Below are 19,744 nucleotides of genomic sequence, written 5' to 3' on the forward strand. Positions count from 1 at the left end.
ACACCAAGGGGGCAGACGGAGATTGGCCCGGAAAACAGGTGGGAGAGGAAAAAACTCAATCCCACACAGTAGAGCCTGGATGCGAACCGCGATCGTACACCCTGACCGGGGCCGCCTGTCTGGAAGATGGACGATCGAGTGCGGGAACAGGAGACGGTAGTTGGGATGCCCTGGCAAGCTACAAACGTGGGCAGCATAAGCGGCCAGAAGTCGGTCGCGCCGGATCCGCAATGGAGGAACACCAGCCTCCACAAGTAAGCTGTCAACAGGGCTTGTCCGAAATGCTCCTGTGGCGAGTCGGATCCCGCAGTGATGGATGGGATCCAGCAATTGCAACGCTGATGGCGATGCCGAACCATAAGCCACACACCCATAATCAAGGCGGGACTGGATCAGTGCTTGATACAGCCGGAGAAGGGTGGACCGATCGGCACCCCATCCGGTGTGGCTAAGGCAACGGAGAGCGTTTAAATGCCGCCAGCATGTTTGTTTAAGCTGCCTAATATGAGGCAGCCAAGTCAACTGGGCATCAAATACCAGTCCCAAGAACCGATGCGTCTCTACCACAGCAAGAGGTTCACCGTCAAGGTAAAGGCGTGGCTCAGGGTGAACCGTGCGACGCCGGCAGAAATGCATAACGCAGGTCTTAGCGGCCGAAAACTGGAAGCCGTGCGCTACAGCCCACGACTGCGCCTTGCGGATAGCGCCCTGCAGCTGGCGATCAGCAACTGCAATGCTAGCGGAGTTGTAGTAGAGGCAGAAGTCGTCTGCATACAACGAAGCTGCGACGGACGATCCCACCGCCTCAGCGAGCCCATTGATCGCAATTAAAAACAGGGAGACACTGAGGACAGACCCCTGCGGGACCCCGTTCTCCTGGACCCGGGAGGAACTATGGGACGCAGCAACTTGCACGCGGAAGGAACGAGACGACAGAAAATTCTGAATAAAAATCGGGAGCGGGCCCCTAAGACCCCACCCATGAAGTGTGGCCAGGATGTGATATCGCCAAGTCGTATTGTACGCCTTCTGCATGTCGAAGAAGACGGCAACCAGATGTTGGCGGCGTGCAAAGGCTGTACGGACGGCAGACTCTAGGGAGACCAGATTATCGACGGCAGAGCGGCCTTTACGGAACCTACCCTGAGACGGAGCCAGAAGGCCTCGAGACTCGAGGAGCCAACTCAACCTCCGGCTCACCATACGTTCTAGCAACTTGCAAAGAACGTTGGTGAGGCTTATGGGGCGGTAGCTGTCCACCTCCAGCGGGTTCTTGCCAGGTTTCAACACGGGGAGGACGATGCTTTCTCGCCATTGAGACGGGAACACACCCTCAACCCAGATGCGGTTGAAAACATCTAGGAGGCATCGCTGGCAATTCACAGAGAGGTGTTTCAGCATCTGGCTGTGGATGCGGTCTGGCCCAGGAGCCGTATCAGGGCAAGCAGATAGTGCACTCTGGAATTCCCAGTCGCTGAAAGGAGCATTGTACGACTCCGCGTGGCGCGTGTGAAAGGAAAGCCTCCAACTTTCCAACCGCTCTTTCCGGGAGCGGGAGGCCAGTGGGTAATTCGTAGATGCGGAACACTGAGCAAAATGCGCTGCTAACCGGTCCGCAATCGTGTCGGAGTCAGTACACACCACTCCATTCAGCGAAAGCCCAGGGACAGAGACAGGCGGCCGATAGCCATGGAGTCGCCTAATCTTAGCCCAAACCTGCGATGCAGAGGTACGGACGCCAATGGTGGAAACATACCGTTCCCAGCACTCCTGCTTCCGTTGGCGAATAAGGCGTCGGCACGGGCATGGAGCTGTTTAAAAACGATGAGGTTCTCCAAGGACGGGTGCCGCTTATGGCGTTGAAGAGCCCGCCGGCGATCTCTAATCGCCTCTGCGATCTCGGGCGCCCACCAAGGCACAGTCCTCCGCCGAGGGGACCCGGATGAACAGGGAATCGCAGATGCCGCCGCAGAAACGATGCCGGTGGTGACCGACTGAACCACCGCATCAATGGTGTCAGGGGAAGGAGGTGCGATAGTGGCGAGAGAGGAGAACAAGCCCCAATCAGCCTTATTCAGAGCCCATCTGGAGGGGCGTTCAGAAGAGTGACGCTGTGGTAGTGACAGAAAGATGGGGAAATGGTCACTACCACATAAGTCGTCAAGGACACTCCAGTGGATGGATGGTGAAAGTCCGGGGCTGCAGATAGAAAGGTCGATGGCCGAAAATGTGCCATGGACTACGCTGAAATGTGTCGGCTCTCCCGTGTTTAAGAGGCAGAGGTCAAGCTGCGAGAGAAGAGTCTCGACATCTCTACCCCTGCCAGTAATCGCGGCGCTACCCCACAGGGGGTTATGGGCGTTAAAGTCGCCCAGTAACACAAAAGGAGGAGGCAGTTGTGCTATCAATGCAGCCAACACATGACGCGAGACATCACCATCTGGCGGAAGATACAAACTGCAGACAGTAATAGGCTGAGGCGTCCACATCCTTACAGCGACAGCCTCTAAAGGTGTGTGAAGAGGTACACATTCGCTGTAGACAGAGTTAAGGATGTAGACGCAGACTCCACCAGATACCCTCTCATAAGCTGCCCGGTTCTTGTAATAACCCCGATACCCACGTAGGGCAGGGGTCCGCATTGCCGGAAACCAAGTTTCCTGTAGGGCAATGCAGAGGAAAGGGTGACTGCTGATGAGTTGGCGAAGCTCAGCGAGGTGGTGGAAAAAAGCGCTGCAGTTCCACTGGAGTATCGCTTTGTCCATGTCCGAAAAAGGCGTGAAGGGGCCGAGGAGGCAGATCACACCACTGGGTCACCTGCTGCCACCGATGGAGGACCAGTACAATCTGCTTCCATGGTGTCCGAGGGTCCGGCGAGATCCAGGTCCTCAGCGGACGCCCGGATCTCCACCTTATCCTCGGACGCAGAGCCTGTAGGGAGCAGTGGGGTGGATGCCACCGCGTGTTCCTTGGCCTTAGAGGTCTTCTTCTTCGTCTTGTCTCTCTGGTCCTTGGGTTTCATTGGCTGGGAGGGCTCCAGCGAGTCAGCCTCCGGGACGGAGGAGGAGCGGGAAGCCCTGCGACCAGCCGCTGGTCTGCTTTTCTTCCATTGGCTGACGTCACCCTTCCCAGAGGCGGAAACCTGGGAAGGAAGGGACCCAAGGGACCCTTTCCGTGCTATTCGAGCCGGGGAAGTTTGAGGCTTCCCCAGCTTAGAAGTGGGGACTGATGTCCCCGATGGTTGGGGGGTTGCTGCTCCTGAGGCAGGTAGTGCAGGAGCAGCAGGGAGTGAAGTGCCCCCCACCATCAAGGGGGCAGGTGTAGCATTCCGGCTCTGAGAGGTGGCAGTCTGAGGGAGAGCTAATGGGGCCATAACAGTAGTAGCCGCGGCGTAAGAGGCAGTCATTCGAACAGGATGGAGGTGTTCGAACTTCTGCCTGGCCTCAGTGTATGTCAGGCGGTCCAGGGTCTTATACTCCATGATTTTGCGCTCTTTCTGGAAGGTCCTGCAGTCCGGCGAGCAAGGCGAGTGGTGCTCTCCGCAGTTTACACAGACGGGAGGCGGAGCACATGGAGTATTGGGATGTGATGGGCGTCCACAATCTCGACATGTGAGGCTGGAAGTACAGCGGGAAGACATATGCCCGAACTTCAAGCACCGCAACGGGGGAGGGATATATGGCTTGACGCCACAACGATAGACCATCACCTTGACCTTCTCAGGTAAAGTATCACCCTCGAAGGCCAAGATGAAGGCACCGGTGGCAACCTGCTTATCCCTTGGACCACGATGTACGCGCCGGACGAAGTGAACACCTCGCCGCTCTAAATTGGCGCGAAGCTCGTCATCAGACTGCAATAGAATGTCCCGATGGAATATTATGCCCTGGACCATATTAAGACTCTTATGGGGCGTGATTGTAACCGGAACATCCCCCAGCTTGTTACAATCGAGTAACCAGCGGGACTGGGCGGAGGACGCTGATTTGATCAAAACCGAGCCCGAGCGCATTTTGGACAAGCCCTCCACCTCCCCGAACTTGTCCTCTAAGTGCTCGACGAAGAACTGAGGCTTCATGGATGTAAAGGATTCACCATCAGCTCTCGTACACACCAGGTAGCGGGGCGAGTATGGTTCGCTGGCATCCTTAGTCTTTCGTTCCTCCCATGGTGTAGCCAGGGAGGGGAACGATTTGGGGTCATATGTAGTTGCGTTGTATTGAGCCCTGGAACGCTTAGAGACTGCTGGCGGCTGGCCGCCAGCAAGAGATGATGTACCACGCTTCATTGCTGGTCATCCGCCCTGATGCCACCTACTCCGACCAAGGGCCCTCCCCACGGGCGCCACCCAGCCTCAGCAACGACCACATGGCAGGATGGCCATTCCGGGAGTCCCGATGCCCCAAGGAGATAGGCATCTACTCCTTGGCATACGTGGGGAGTTAACGGCGCTGGCATCAGCAGAGCGATCCCTGTGTAGTCAGGGGGCTACAACCAACAGGTTACATGGCGGCCCCACCACAACGGACTGGCTACCGTGCTGGATTTCAGGTGATGTAGTCCAATATCGTCATTGGCGCATAAAGCGACACAGCATAGCAGATAGCAATAAACTGCACCCAAGAACAAATCCACGCCCAAGAGATGGTAGGTGAGCGGGACTGCTAAGCGATGACGACAAACCTGGCTAGAGATGGTAATGCATGATGGACACATCGCTCCTTGTAAGGCGCCCTTCCCCAATCGGCTCGCTCGTAGGAAAATTTAGAAGGATGGAGGTCAAACCCGTTAGGGGACCATCTCACAAGGCCAAAACGTTTGAGACTCCTTTTAGTAGCCTCTTACGACAGGCAGGAATACCGTGGGCCTATTCTTACCCCCGAACCCACAGGGGGTGCTGCCTAGAGCTACTAAATTTCGCTAAGAGAAGCAAGGTAAGCAAAAGACGAGAACGGTCCATAAAAATGCTGAAATCACCAAGAGAAGGGAGATGAAGAGTTATCAACTAGCATTAAGAGTATATCGACACGTCAGACAAAACGTATGTATTACTCTAATGCACGAGTAAGTTCGAAGTATTATGAAATGTTTCCTGGTTGTAAACTAAGGGTCAATATATGAGTATTTCTGGAACAATGCTTTCAGTCATTTAGTAGCACAATGGATCTGAGAAAGCTTTATAGCTGCCAGCATAGAAGTTGAGGAAGAGAGAGCGCCCACGTACGAAGAAGAGGCACAGTTTAGCTGCACCTTCACACAAGGAGCAGCAGTACATTATTTAAAACCAATAGTGATTGTACTTTTAATTCAATCATACATACATTTCAGACAAGGTAATGCCTCACTGTGAGGGAGAGTGAAGCAGCTCAGATGTGATAATGGTACTCCCATCTCTATTTTCAATCTGTTGTGACAGCAAATTAATCAGTTAGTTAGATTGATGTTTCATGGATCATTTGCACAATAAACAGCAATAACGTGGAACAAGTCACATTATATTCACATCACAAATTAATTAATAAATATGTCTATCTGTTGATCCTTACAAGTTTCTTTTTAACATGAAGATGTGAGTTAGAAATTCCTACCCACCACCTTTTACACATTAAAATAATAGAAATTATTCTACAAAATGGGAGGGATTATCAAAGAGAGACTTTTTCCAGTTTGTTTTCAAATTTCATTTTGCTGTCTGTGAGATATATTATGTCAATGGGTAAGTGCTCAAAAATTTTGGCTGCAGCATTTTTGAGCTGAAAAACAACCTTAAGGGGCTCCGGAAAGCCCTATCTTCCCAATGTTAAAATAGAACTCATTAATTATATGTTTTCTCAGAAATTATTTGAGCTAGGAGTCCAAATTTTTACAGGTTATTTACTGGAGTATTGGATACAACTTAACAAGGGGCTTTTTAAAATACGAATTTAGTTGGTAGAGATTAATTTTTTTGTTGTCATGAAAATCCACTAATTTTCGTGCCTTTTTTGTTTACAAATTCAACAATATGTAGGTTTTTGGAGAAAGGCAATGTTAAGTTACGCAGAAGGGACTGTAACGTTTCCTGAAAATTTGAAGCAAGTTGGTTTGGTGGATCCTGGCAATACATGTAATTTGTATGAAAAAATAAAACTTTTGGGAATTGAACGACAAAGTTTGATTTACGTTTTTAATACGTTCCAGGTCCATAGGATGGATTATCTTCATCTTCTGCAAGCTCCTCTTCCAGCTTTCTCTTTGTCCTCCTCCTGTTTACTCTGGCTTGTATTTCTAGGCTTTTACAGCCCTGCCAGCAGCCCTAAGGCATTCCCCATCTAAAGCAAGCATCATTCTTACCACGTGGAAGCCTATCTTCATTCCCGTATTTCGAAAGACTTTGCACCTTGCAATGTTGCCATCATAAAAAGCAACAAAAACATCATACACACCACAGTTAAGTGTTTGTATTCCAAGAAACACAGTCTTGGGGATTCTTGACCATATAACACTATTTACACTTTCGTTGGTGTTTTGAGTTTTTCCATAAATACACTTTTTCAACAGCTCAGGTGCTGCTAAGTCTCAGAAAATAGGTTTTATCACTTCCATTACCGCATCAGGTAGACTATATTTATGAGCGTACACTTCACCAGCTGGCAATCCCTTGTTGTACTTACACCAACTGCTTTCTCCTTTGGAAAACAAGTAATGATGGAGACTTTCATTGTTCGGAGAGGGGGGGGGGGGGGGGGGGGGGGGGAAAGGAGCCGAAACAGACTTCTTCATTTCATCTAAGCTGTGTGTGTTTTGGCTAATAGCCATTCCATAATAGGTCTATATTTTGTCACTTACACAGTCAATTAACCTTCCCTTCCCATACAACCTTTACCATCACTGAGTTTTTGCTTTTTGTACGAAGCTTTCAGTCACCGAAATCTTGGTCCCATTCGTTTCTGTAATTTTTCTTTGGGCGCACAACTACAATGGTCATTAGCGCCCTGCCTAATTTAGGAATGTACTGCGAGGCACAAGGTTAAAACAGCAACTAAAAGGGTCAACACTATAAAAGACGTATAAACAGGCATAGGATTAAAAAACTACAGCATAATCAAATGTCCTTAGACAGGTGTGTCAAGTTGATAAAACGAAGTACACGAGCAGCAGGTCCTGGGTCATCCACTAAAATGGCATCCAGAGTACATGGCAGGCCAAGATCAAGACGCAGCGTAGTAAAATCCGGACAGGACGTTAAAATGTGGCGGACCGTCAGCAATTGCCCACATGGACAGAACGGCGCCGGCGCTGCCATCAGCAGATGGCGATGGCTGAACTGGCAGTGTCCAATTCGTAGCCAGGCCAAAACGACCTTCTCCCGCCGAGAAGGACGTGAGGAGGACGTCCAAGCTGCGGGAAGAGGTTTCAAGGCCCGAAGCTTATTGTCCGTAAGTGCAGCCCAATCGGCATGCCACAGCAATAAAATGTGCCGACAAATGACCGTGCTACAATCTGATGAAGGGACACAACAAGAAGCCGTCCGAGGCTGGAGGACCGCAGCCTTGGCCGCGGCATCTGCAGCTTCGTTCCCAGGGATACCGACATGGCCAGGAACCCACATTAAGCTAACTGGAGACCCGTCGTCCACCAGCTGCTGAAGAGAGCGTTGGAACCGGTGCACGAAAGGGTGAACCGGATACGGATCACTGAGGCTCTGGATGGCGCTCAGAGAATCTGAGCAGATTACATAAGCAGAATGTCAGTGGCGGCAGACGTAAAGAACAGCCTGGTAGAGGGCAAAGAGCTCAGCTGTGAAGACCGAACAATGGCCATGTAGCCGGTATTTGAAACTTTGTGCCCCGACAATGAAAGAACACCCGACCCCGTCATTGGTCTTAGAGCCATCTGTATAAATGAAAGTCATATTAATGAACTTCTAACGAAGTTCAACAAAACGGGAGTGGTATACTGAACCGGGGATAACCTCCTTTGGGAGCGAGCGGAGGTCAAGGTGAACGCAAACCTGAGCCTGGAGCCAAGATGGCGTGTGGCTCTCGCCCACTCTAAAGGTTGCAGGGAGTGAAAAATCAAGGAGTTGAAGGAGGCAACGAAAGCGAACTCCAGGGGGTAGCAGGGCAGAGACATACAACCCGTATTGACGGTCGAGAGAGTCGTCAAAAAAGGAACGATACGATGGGTGGTTGGGCATTGACAGTAGCCGACAGGCGTAACGCGCCGGTAGGTGAGTGGCAATTCACCGGCTTCAGCATGAAGACTCTCGATGGGACTAGTATAAAACGCTCCGATCGCAAGCCGTAAACCCCGATGTTGTATGGAGTTGAGGCGGCGTAAGATGGACGGCCGTGCAGAGGAGTATACAAAGCACCCATAATCCAGCTTGGAGCGAAGGTCGAAAAGGTAACCAGATGGTCAACAGCAGAGCGGCGCCTACGAAATCCACATTGTACATTGGTAAGTAGGCGTCGAGATTCGAGCAGCCAAACCAAACGAGAGTTAACCATTCGCTCCATCACCTTACAGACACAGCTGGTAAGTGAGATGGGTCGATAACTGGAAGGCAAGTGCTTGTCCTTCCCCAGCTTAGGAATCGGTACAACAATAGACTCGCGCCAGCATGCAGGAACATATCACTCAATTCCGATGCGATTGTAAGTACGAAGAAGGAAACCTTTACCTGCAGGAGAAAGGTTCTTCAGCATCTGAATATGAATAGAATCAGGCCCCAGAGTGGAGGACCGTGACCGGGCAAGTGCATTTTTGAGTTCCCGCATGGTGAATGGGGCATTGTAGTTTTCACAATTCGAGGAGCGGAAATTAGGTGGCCGAGCCTCCTCTGCCTGTTTTCGGGGGAGGAAGGCAGGGGGGTAATGAGTGGAGCTCGAAACCTCTGCGAAACAGCGGCCGAAGGCATTGGAGACATCCTCAGCGGCCACAAGGATGTCATTCGCGATCGTCAAGCCAGAAACTGGTGAATGGACCTTAGTGCCAGATAGCCGGTGCAGGCTACCCCAGTCAATAGAAGAAGGAGTAAAACTGCTGAAGGTGCTTGTGAAAGCAGCCCAGCTGGCTTTCTTGCTTTCTTTAAAAATACGACGACACTGCGCACGTAATCGTTTATAATTGATACAATTCGCCACTGTAGGGTGGTGTTTAAAGGTGCGTAAAGCACGTCGACGAGCACGTAAGGCGTCTCTACATGCTGCGGTCCACCAGGGGACCGGTACGCGGCATGGAGAAGAAGTAGTGTGAGGGATGGAATATTCAGCAGCAGTGAGAATGACTTCCGTGAGGTGGGCGGCCTGACTATCGCAACTTGTGAAGGTTTGATCCTGAAAGGTCGCCCTGGAAGAGAAGAGCCCCCAGTCTGCTTTGGAGATGTTCCAACTAGTTGAGCACGGAGAGGAGGTATGATGCAGGAGATGGATAACACACGGGAAGTGGTCGCTTGAATATGTATCAAAGCACATACCACTCAAACCGGTGTGCAAGTTGGGTAGTACATACAGAGAGGTAGGGGCGCCAGTATTGAGGCAGATAAGATTGAGCTGGTTGAAAACGTCTGCTAACAGGGAGCCCCTCGAACAGGATGCTGGAGAGTCCCAAATAGGATGGTGAGCATTGAAGTCTCCAGTTAACAAAAATTGTGCAGGGAGCTGAGCAATAATTTGCAGCATGTCAGCCCTGGTAACGGCAGACGACGATGGAGTGTAAATGGTACAAATGGAAAATGTAAAAGTGGGGAGAGTAATGCAGACGGCAACTGCCTGCAGACCGGTGTGCAATGTGATGGGATCATAGTAGATATCATCCCGGACCAGCAACATAACCCCTCCATGAGCCGGAATACCTGCCACAGGGGGTAAGTCAAAACGCACAGAGGTGTAGTGTGCCAAGGCAATTTGATCTCATGGGCGTAGCTTCGTTTCCTGGAGGGCTACGACGAGCGGACGGTGCAAGCGGAGCACCAATTTCAAGTCCTCTCGGTTGGAGCGAATGCTGCGAATATTCCAGTGAATAAGTGCCATCGTGAGAGGAAGAAGATGCAAGAAGGGGTCATCTCGAAGGCCGCTGAGGGCCCGGCTTCGAGCAAGCACTGCTGCCGCTAGCAGGAGGCGGACAGTCATCGTCCATTTGTTCTATAGGTTCATCGGCCATCTTGTGAAGATGGCCGGGAGGGGGAGCTTCCTCCGCTGGTGAACGGCCAGATGTTCGGCTACCAGCGGTGCAGCTAGGCGAAACGGATGACGGCCTGGGGCGGCAACTGCTGGGGGGTGCAGGAGGAGAAATGCGCCATGGTGGGGAAGGAGAACTGTGCTTCCTATGAGCCTTCTTGAAAGGTCGTTTTGTGGAAGGATTGGTCGATGGCTGAGGGTTTGAGGTACGTAGAAGGTCTGCACGAGATGGTTCTTCCTTGAAGGCCCGTGCTTCTGACTTCTGGGTCTTCGTCCTGGCAGAAGCTGATAAAGGTGCTTGTGTCGGAGGGGCGACGGGAGGAAGAGGAGACGTCGACCGGGCGATCTTAGCACTGGCCTAACGGACGACCGTAGTGCTGTAAGTCAGATCGCATGTCTGTGTCATCATCTCCCTGGTAGTCCGAGGAGAGGCAAGGACAGTACTGTACTTCCCCGCTGGGAGCAACGTGGGCTTCCTACTAGCGAATAGCTTGCGAGCAGCTGAGGTGGAGACTCTCTCTTTGACCCGAATTTCTTGGATACAGCGTTCTTCCTTGTAGACGGGACAGTCGCGTGAGGACACTGCATGGTCACCGCAACAGTTCACACAACGAGGAGACGGAGGTGGACAGTCACCCTCATGGGCATCCCTGCCACAAGTCACACATGTAGCCGCATTGGAACAAGAATGGCGAGTGTGATTAAAACGCTGACACTGGTAGCAGCGCGTAGGTGTCGGGACATAGGGGCGAACAGAAATAACCTCGTAGCCCGCCTTGATGCACGACGGCAACTGAACACTATCAAAGGTCAAGAAAAGCGTCCGGGTCGGTACAAGGTCATTGTTGACCTTTTTCATGACCCTATTGACAGCCGTCACACCCTGCTCAGTGAGGAAAGACTGAATCGCCTCGTCAGTCAATCCGTCGAGTGATCTAGTATAGACCACACCATGAGACGAATTCAAAGTGTGGTGAGCCTCCACCCGGACAGGGAACGTGTACAGGAGTGTGGCCCGAAGCAGTTTTTGTGCCTGAAAGGCGCTCTCAGTTTCTAGTAACAAGGTACCATTACGCAACCTGGTACAAGACTTGACAGATCCAGCTATGGCATCTACGCCCTTCTGGATAACGAAAGGGTTGACAGAGGAAGAAAGAGGAAGAATCCTTTCCGTCCTCAGATCGAGAAACTACGAGGAACTGTGAGGCAGGCGGTAGTACTTTTGTCACTGGTGGCTGGTCAAGTTTTCGTTTGTGGGCAGAAGTTGAGAGAGAAGAAGAGAAATCCATTTCGGAGGAATCCCCCATGATTGCCAGCGTCTCCGATGGCGCGCTCCTTCCTTGTGGGGACCCTCTCAGAGGGCACTCCCGCCTTAGGTGATTGTTCACACCTCAGGTCACACCTCCCGAGAAACGGACGGAGGGACCAATCGGCATGGTCGGAAGGTGTCAGCTCAGGCAATCACCCCTCCCTGGGCCTGGCCTTTATCAGGGGGTACGTGCGTGCCTTAATTGTCTACCCAGGGCGGGGAATTACGCGTTAGCCCATCACCGGCTGCGCGTGCGAATGCGTGGGTCGGCCTTCAGGCACGCACAGGGAGGAAGGTAGAAGAGGAAAAAGAAAGAGAGGGAAAGAAAGAACAGACTGTCTCAAACGCCGAAGTGGAGACCAGAGAAGGAGAAGAAGGCAAGGAGAAGAAGGCAAGGAGAAGAGTAAGTAAGACAGTGAGATGGAGAAGAACAAAGAAAGGAACCAACCAAAGGAAGGAAGAAACCAGAAGAAGTGAAAAACCAAAATGAACGCAAATATAGGTCGTGAAACCGTCCGTCTCCGGACGCAGGCGCTAACTACCCCCTTGAGGGGGAGGGACTCCTTTTAGTTGCCTCTTACGACAGGCAGGAATACCTCGGGCCTATTCTAACCCCCGGACCCGCAGGGGGGGTTCTGTATGTTGGCAGTACACTCAAATTTCCCCTTTACAAGATCACCACAACAGGGCACCATTTCTTCAATATGTTTGAAACTTTTAGAATCACTGTCACCAAGGTAATTCACATATCGTACTTTATCACATGCAACAGAATGCTGAAATATACTAGCAACACCTGACACTTCCATTCAACCACTACTGTCACTTTCATTAGCTGCACAATTATTTTCATGTATACCTTAGTTTTTTTGGGACACTGTAATATCTAGATATTACTGCTACATCTAAAACTTATACATACTGGAGGCAGATACTACACCATGAAGAGATTTGTGTTCCCATTTATGCCAGGCACCATTGAGTGCTGAAATCAAGTCTCTATTACAACTGTTTTCTATTGCAGTCCCTTCCACAGCTTCCTTCATAGATTATATTTCAGACACTATAAATCTATTATAATTCGGGATTTGGAAGATTCACCACGTCACAGAAAACTGTACCTGCAGTAGCACACTTACCAATTGTACACAAGGCGTATCATCATGAAACAGTTCCAGTTTCCTGGGTAATGGTAATGAGCGTCTTCCACTTTGTCCTGTCCAGATACACCTGTTCATGGAGATCATCATCCACTGCCAATCCTCTGGTCACTAGATCAGCCTTTATCAAGTCCATCCATCGGGTTCGAGGTCTTCCTTGAGATCTTTTCCTGTCTACCTGTCTTTCCAAATTTATTTTGGATGTTTTACACTCCTGGAAATGGAAAAAAGAACACATTGACACCTGTGTGTCAGACCCACCATACTTGCTCCGGACACTGCGAGAGGGCTGTACAAGCAATGATCACACGCACGGCACAGCGGGCACACCAGGAACCGCGGTGTTGGCCGTCGAATGGCACTAGCTGCGCAGCATTTGTGCACCGCCGCCGTCAGTGTCAGCCAGTTTGCCGTGGCATACGGAGCTCCATTGCAGTCTTTAACACTGGTAGCATCCCGCGACAGCGTGGACGTGAACCGTATGTGCAGTTGACGGACTTTAAGCGAGGGCATATAGTGGGCATGCGGGAGGCCGGGTGGACGTACCGCCGAATTGCTCAACACGTGGGGCGTGAGGTCTCCACAGTACATCGATGTTGTCGCCAATGGTCAACGGAAGGTGCACGTGCCCGTCGACCTGGGACCGGACCGCAGCGACGCACGGATGCACGCCAAGACCGTAGGATCCTACACAGTGCCGTAGGGGACCACACCACCACTTCCCAGCAAATTAGGGACACTGTTGCTCCTGGGGTATCGGCGAGGACCATTCGCAACCGTCTCCATGAAGCTGGGCTACGGTCCCGCACACCGTTAGGCCGTCTTTCACTCACGCCCCAACATTGTGCAGCCCGCCCCCGGTGGTGTCGTGACAGGCGTGAATGGAGGGACGAATGGAGACGTGTCGTCTTCAGCGATGAGAGTCGCTTCGCGCCTTGGTGCCAATGATGGTCGTATGTGTGTTTGGCGCCGTGCAGGTGAGCGCCACAATCAGGACTGCATACGACCGAGGCACACAGGGCCAACACCCGGCATCATGGTGTGGGGAGCGATCTCCTACACTGGCCGTACACCTCTGGTGATCGTCGAGGGGACACTGAATAGTGCACAGTACATCCAAACCGTCATCAAACCCATCGTTCTACCATTCCTAGACCGGCAAGGGAACTTGCTGTGCCAACAGGACAATACACGTCCGCATGTATCCCGTGTTACCCAACGTGCTCTAGAAAGTGTAAGTCAACTACCCTGGCCAGCAAGATCTCCGGATCTGTCCCCCATTGAGCATGTTTGGGACTGGATGAAGTGTCGTCTCACGTGGTCTGCACGTCCAGCACGAACGCTGGTCCAACTGAGGCACCAGGTGGAAATGGCATGGCAAGCCGTTCCACAGGACTACATCCAGCATCTCTACGATCGTCTCCATGGGAGAATAGCAGCCTGCATTGCTGTGAAAGGTGGATATACACTGTACTAGTGCCGACATTGTACATGCTCTGTTGCCTGTGTCTATGTGCCTGTGGTTCTGTCAGTGTGATCATATGATGTATCTGACCCCAGGAATGTGTCAATAAAGTTTCCCCTTCCTGGGACAATGAATTCACGGTGTTCTTATTTCAATTTCCAGAAGTGTAGTTAGCAAAAACAAATCTAAAGTGTTCATAGATTTCGCTATCATTTTCTTCATTTGGAATTACAGCAACACTGTTTCAAAAGATGGTCATGTATGAACACTTACCATACTGTAGTTCCATTTCACTGGCAAGTCCTACGTGATTTTTTATAGAGTGTTCCAGACCTACTTCACTACACTCAAAACATCTTGCACAGTTTACAAAATTTCCAATTCACCCACACTTTTCATTAACTGAACCAAGCTTCCTCTGCAAAGTACTTTCTTTCTCATTTTTACTGCAATGGGCAGGTGTACCAGCAATGTTAGGTTCACAAACCTGGTTATCATATTTATTGTTTTCAGTAATAATACCTACCTTTGCCTTTCCAACATTTCTTCTTTTCTTAAAAATCTTTAGAGCATTTCTAGTCACTTTATGTTTACCCATGATTATCTTTCGATAAAACACACTCTTCAACAAACAGAATTCATTGTGAGTATTTTCAGGATTAAAAAGAGTAAATAAACATGCAACATGTAAGAATCAAGCAAGCAATATTTATATCAAACTATCATGGGTTAGCCACAACACAACACCTTTTTTTTTGTCTCTCATCACTAAAATGTAGATGATGAGCATGTAGATTCATGAGTACAACATTTGACAGCAGTTAAACATCACCACAGTGGATCACATCCATGCAGAACATATTTTGAAAATATGTTTTCTTCTGAACTGAATAAATTATATATCAATTGAAAGGGGAAAGTGTGTAGATTTTTAAAATGCAAAAAAGTAAAAATTGAACATTTCATGATTTTGAACCTTTCCAGAGCCCCTTAATGTGGAGTAAATAATGTATCTTCCCTTCTGGTATTGCAACTATGTACATCATTGTTCCTTTTGAATAGTAGAGTATTACTTACAACAAATTTCATCAGGGGATAAATGTACTGTGAAGCAGTAATCATCCACGCCCAACCCCTAACACTTAATATCTACAAGATCATAATAGGCAAGCACCTCGTGTCCCTCTTACATCATGTTTATGAACATTGAAGCCTTTCATTCTCAGAGATGAGATTCCCCCAGAACAATATTCCACAATACATTATTGAAATAAATTATGTCAACTTACTGATTTGTCTATCCCCCCCCCCCAGATTTGCAATGATTCTAAGTGCAAAAGTGGCTGAACTAGGTTGTTTTAGGAGTTTCTATTTTAACAATTATGTAAATTCCTGTGTGGAGCGACATGTAAAATAAGGGAGAGGAATTCACTCACCTACAGTGGATCAATGAATGGAACACAGAAACATGTAACAGAAAACAGCAATCACACCAGATTTCAAGCAATTGCTCTTTTTCTAGCCGAAGCACACGCTTTCACATACACAACCACACAAAAACCCAGATGTTTCCTCCTGTGACCACAGCAAGATTTAGTATTTAAAGTCTACATCTCTCCTAAGCTGCTGCCATTGCATCACCGTACTTTTTCCCTTCTCTCCATACCACTCCCACTACTCCTCGTACACTGCCTTCTCCCACCACTCCCTCTTCTCTCTCTCTCTCTCTCTCTCTCTCTCTCTCTCTTCTCTCCCACCCTCTCTTCCCCTCCACTCCATGTAAAAGGTCAGCACGCATATTTTGTGTGTGTGTGTGTGTGTGTGTGTGTGTGTGTGTGTGTGTGTGTGTGTGTGTGTGCGCGCGCGCGTGTACACCTGTCCTTTTTTCCCCCTAAGGGAAGTCTTTCCGCTCCCGGGATTGGAATGACTCCTTACCCTCTCCCTTAAAACCCACATCCTTTCGTCTTTCCCTCTCCTTCCTGAAGAAGCAACTATCGGTTGCGAAAGCTAGTAATTGTGTGTGTGTGTTTGTGTGTTTTGTTCATTGTGCCTGTCTGCCGGCGCTTTCCCGCTTGGAATCGTTGTTTTTAATATATATACTTCCACATGGGAAACCAAAAATATCATCCATTATTTGTGGGATACAACATCAACAACACACACACATATATACACACACACACACACACACACACACACACACACACACACACACACACACACACACACACACACACACACGGGAAAAATATATTAAAAACAAAGATTCCAAGACTTACCAAGCGGGAAAGCGCCGGTAGACAGGCACAATAAAATAACACACACACAAAATTTCTAACTTTCGCAACCAATGGTTGCTTCTTCAGGAAAGAGGGAAGGAGAGGGAAAGACGAAAGGATGTGGGTTTTAAGGGAGAGGGTAAGGAGTCATTCCAATCCCGGGAGCAGAAAGACTTACCTTAGGGGATTAGAATGACTCCTTACCCTATCCCTTAAAACCCACATTCTTTCGTCTTTTCCTCTCCTTCCCTCTCTCCTGATGAAGCAACCGTGGGTTGCGAAAGCTTGAAATTTGTGTTTGTTATTGTCTCTATGAATGTACCAACGCTTTTCTTTGGTAAGTTACAGAATCTTTGTTTTTAGATATATTTTTCCCATGTGGAATGTTTCCCTCTATATATAGCGGAAGAAACGAGTGACGTAGATGTGTTTGAGGAAAAGTATTCGATGTGGAAGGATTCCAAACACAGCCACACACTGTTATCGAACACTTCCCTTGACCTACATAACCCAACAGCAGCTCCCGATCCCACAAATTAGGATAAAACACTTCCCTTGACCTATATAGCTCAAAAACATCTCCCGATACCAATACCAACATTCAAAGCCACACATTGGGATCGAACACTTCCGTTGACCTGAAAGATCATAGTGAATGGATGAAAGAGTACTGGAAGAAAAGGAAAGAAAAACAAACATGGAATTGAAATTAGCAGATGATTTTTCCTTCTAACCCATCCAAGAAGAAGAATAACAAGAAGAAGAAGAAGAAGAAGAAGAAGAAGAAGAATGCTTATCTTAAAGTGATGATGAAACAAACTAGTACCTCAAACAGAGGCATTAAAATGAATGTGTATTACAATGAATGTTTAACAGTTTGCTTCAAAATTTCACCATTCAAAGGAAGACATAATTTATATATCGGCCCTAAGTTCTCTCACACACAATAAATAATCAGAAAAACTAAATAAAAATCACAGCTAATAGGCTACATATTTTGAAACCAACACACAAATTTCTTGTAATAAGGAAAAACACTTTATTAATACTCACTTAATCAATTCATGTGGACCCAAAGATTGCTCTGTCATCATTCAGAGGTGTGGTACATTGACAGAGAAATTAAAATCATTTAGGCCCTGGTATGTCCTGCAACACATTAACAGTACATCTCACAACAGATAAATTACCATAAAAAATATGGCAAAATATTCATTTAAAATGTTAATATCTCTATTTATGGTGATGCTGAGTGTGTATATTAGGACATGCACAGGAAAGATTTCAGTGCATTGATCCTAAGCATGGGACTATTTTTAAAAAAAATTATTATTGACCCCCTCTTACTCTGACAAGTGTTACCTGCAACAAGTGATTTTGTGTGTGTGTGTGTGTGTGTGTGTGTGTGTGTGTGTGTGTGTGAGAGAGAGAGAGAGAGAGAGAGAGAGAGAGAGAGGGGGGGGTATTTCCACATAAATGCCAGATGACTCAATTAAGCTACGACCCACGGAACACGCAGACAACTAATATAATGATTATATTGATTTTATGGCGAAAGTGTCAAAAACTCTAGTCTTTACCCTGTTTACGGAGGTACAAACAACCGTTACATCAAAACTGTAAATTAGTTTGTTACAGAATAAAAAACAAACCTATAACAAAGAGGTCAGTTGTTAAAAACACAATATCTTAAACGAAATAATAATAAGATGACATTATATCCGTTAAATCAGTGGCATTGTGTTGAGCTTCCTTACTACAAAAACAGCATTACATTAATTTTTCACAGTAGCCATTCCTCATACATGAGGTAAACGTGAAAATTCTGTCGCTCCACCAGTAGTAAACAAATGTATACACCAGTATTTCCCTTAGCCCTACCAACGCATCGTTGACGAATCAAACGGTCCCGTTTGAAGATTGGAAACACTTGAGTTGACACGTTCTGCACAATATTAATTGGCAGCGATTTGCTCGAAACATCATCAACACGGTACTTCAAATGTACTACTGTGTTAAGAAAGCAAACTCGAACAAGAAGCTACATCATACGCAAAGTTAACAGATCATTTGATAAATACACCACGAAATCACTACACACCTACCAACAACAAACACCTTCGATTGACAGCCTGACAGGTTTGATAAATACACCACGGAATCACTACACACCTACCAACAACAAACACCTTCGACTGACTGTCTGTCTGGCATGCGGTTCTTGACAGGACGCTTGAGTTCCCTGATTGGTTGTTTCTTTGATGCGACCCGTCTCCAAGAACTGAACCCACCAACTAGACAATGGTCTATACATGAGCAAAACTGGAACACCACCAGCTGTGTACTCAGAGACTTTGAAATGTATTTCCCTTACTTGTACACAGAATCAGATGTACAAAATAAATAAAAAATTAACCCTAGATCTGTAGTAGAAAAGTGCTGCCATCTCCCGGCCGTTCGAATGATAGGGGCGCTGGCGCAGTTGGTACAGTTTGGCGGATTAAATATTTGCAGCCGGATACGATAAGGTGAAACATTGAATACGGTGCCATCATGGCTCAGTTCTTACTATACTGTTATAGGAGCTTCTTCCATCACTGGACACGCCGGGAAAGGCAATAAACCCATCGAAGATCAGGTGGAAAACAATCTCAGTGAAAGGGAAAGCTGCAGGCCAAAATCTTGCAAAGCGGAAAACAGCAATAAGAAAAAGCGATGAAGAAATTCAGGACGTAGAGTAGATGTTTTAGCGGGCAAGGAAGATCCTATAAGAAGACAACAGTGACGTAACAGACATAGGCACACTAGATAAATAGACGTTGATAGGGATATTCATGAGCAGGGGGAACAAGTAACGGAAACTGACCGCTCACACGCCCCTCCACTGACAGGGTGTCCAGTCCCTAGCGATTGAGACAGGAACTGAAACTGAGGGTAGCAAAGCAAAAGTTGGAATACTTGACTCCATTTTCAAATATTCCTTTACAAAGGAAAATTCGGAGAACTGTCCCAGTTTAATCCTTGTACCACTGAAAAGGTGAGAGAAGTAAGTATTAAGTCACTGGTACTGAGAAACAGCTGAAAACGTTAAATCTGAACAAGGCTCTAGGGTCCGACGGAATCTCTGTCGGATTCTATACTGAATTTGCGGCTGAATTAGCCTCTCTTCTAACTACAGTCTATTGTACATTTCTCTAACAAAAAACCTTTTCCTGTTCTTGGAAAAAAGCCTAAGTCACACCTGTCTACAAGACCGGTAGTAGAAGCGATCCACAAAACTACCGTCCAATATTTTTGACATTGATTTGTTGTAGAATCTTAGAACATATTCTGAACTCAAACATAATGAAGTCTTCCGAATAGAACGG

The 19,744-nt window shown here is 48.0% G+C and overlaps 1 protein-coding gene across 7 annotated transcripts in view; it reads right to left on the minus strand.

Annotated features, from left to right (window-relative positions):
- Nucleotides 1-18,855, minus strand: part of LOC126365791 (cellular tumor antigen p53-like) — a 142,576-nt gene extending 123,721 nt beyond the window's left edge. The window contains exons 1-2 of one of the 7 annotated variants that reach the window (XM_050008373.1): nucleotides 18,793-18,855; nucleotides 17,430-17,525 (exon numbers count right to left, since the gene is read on the minus strand). In XM_050008373.1, coding sequence (XP_049864330.1) covers nucleotides 17,430-17,470 — 41 coding nt within the window. In that variant the 5' untranslated portion in view covers nucleotides 17,471-17,525; nucleotides 18,793-18,855. The other 6 variants (XM_050008371.1, XM_050008369.1, XM_050008370.1 and 3 more) reach the window with 6 other exon arrangements.
- Nucleotides 18,856-19,744: the final 889 nt, after the last annotated feature.

The sequence above is a fragment of the Schistocerca gregaria genome, chromosome 4 (genome assembly GCF_023897955.1).
Source record: "Schistocerca gregaria isolate iqSchGreg1 chromosome 4, iqSchGreg1.2, whole genome shotgun sequence".
NCBI lineage: Eukaryota > Metazoa > Arthropoda > Insecta > Orthoptera > Acrididae > Schistocerca > Schistocerca gregaria.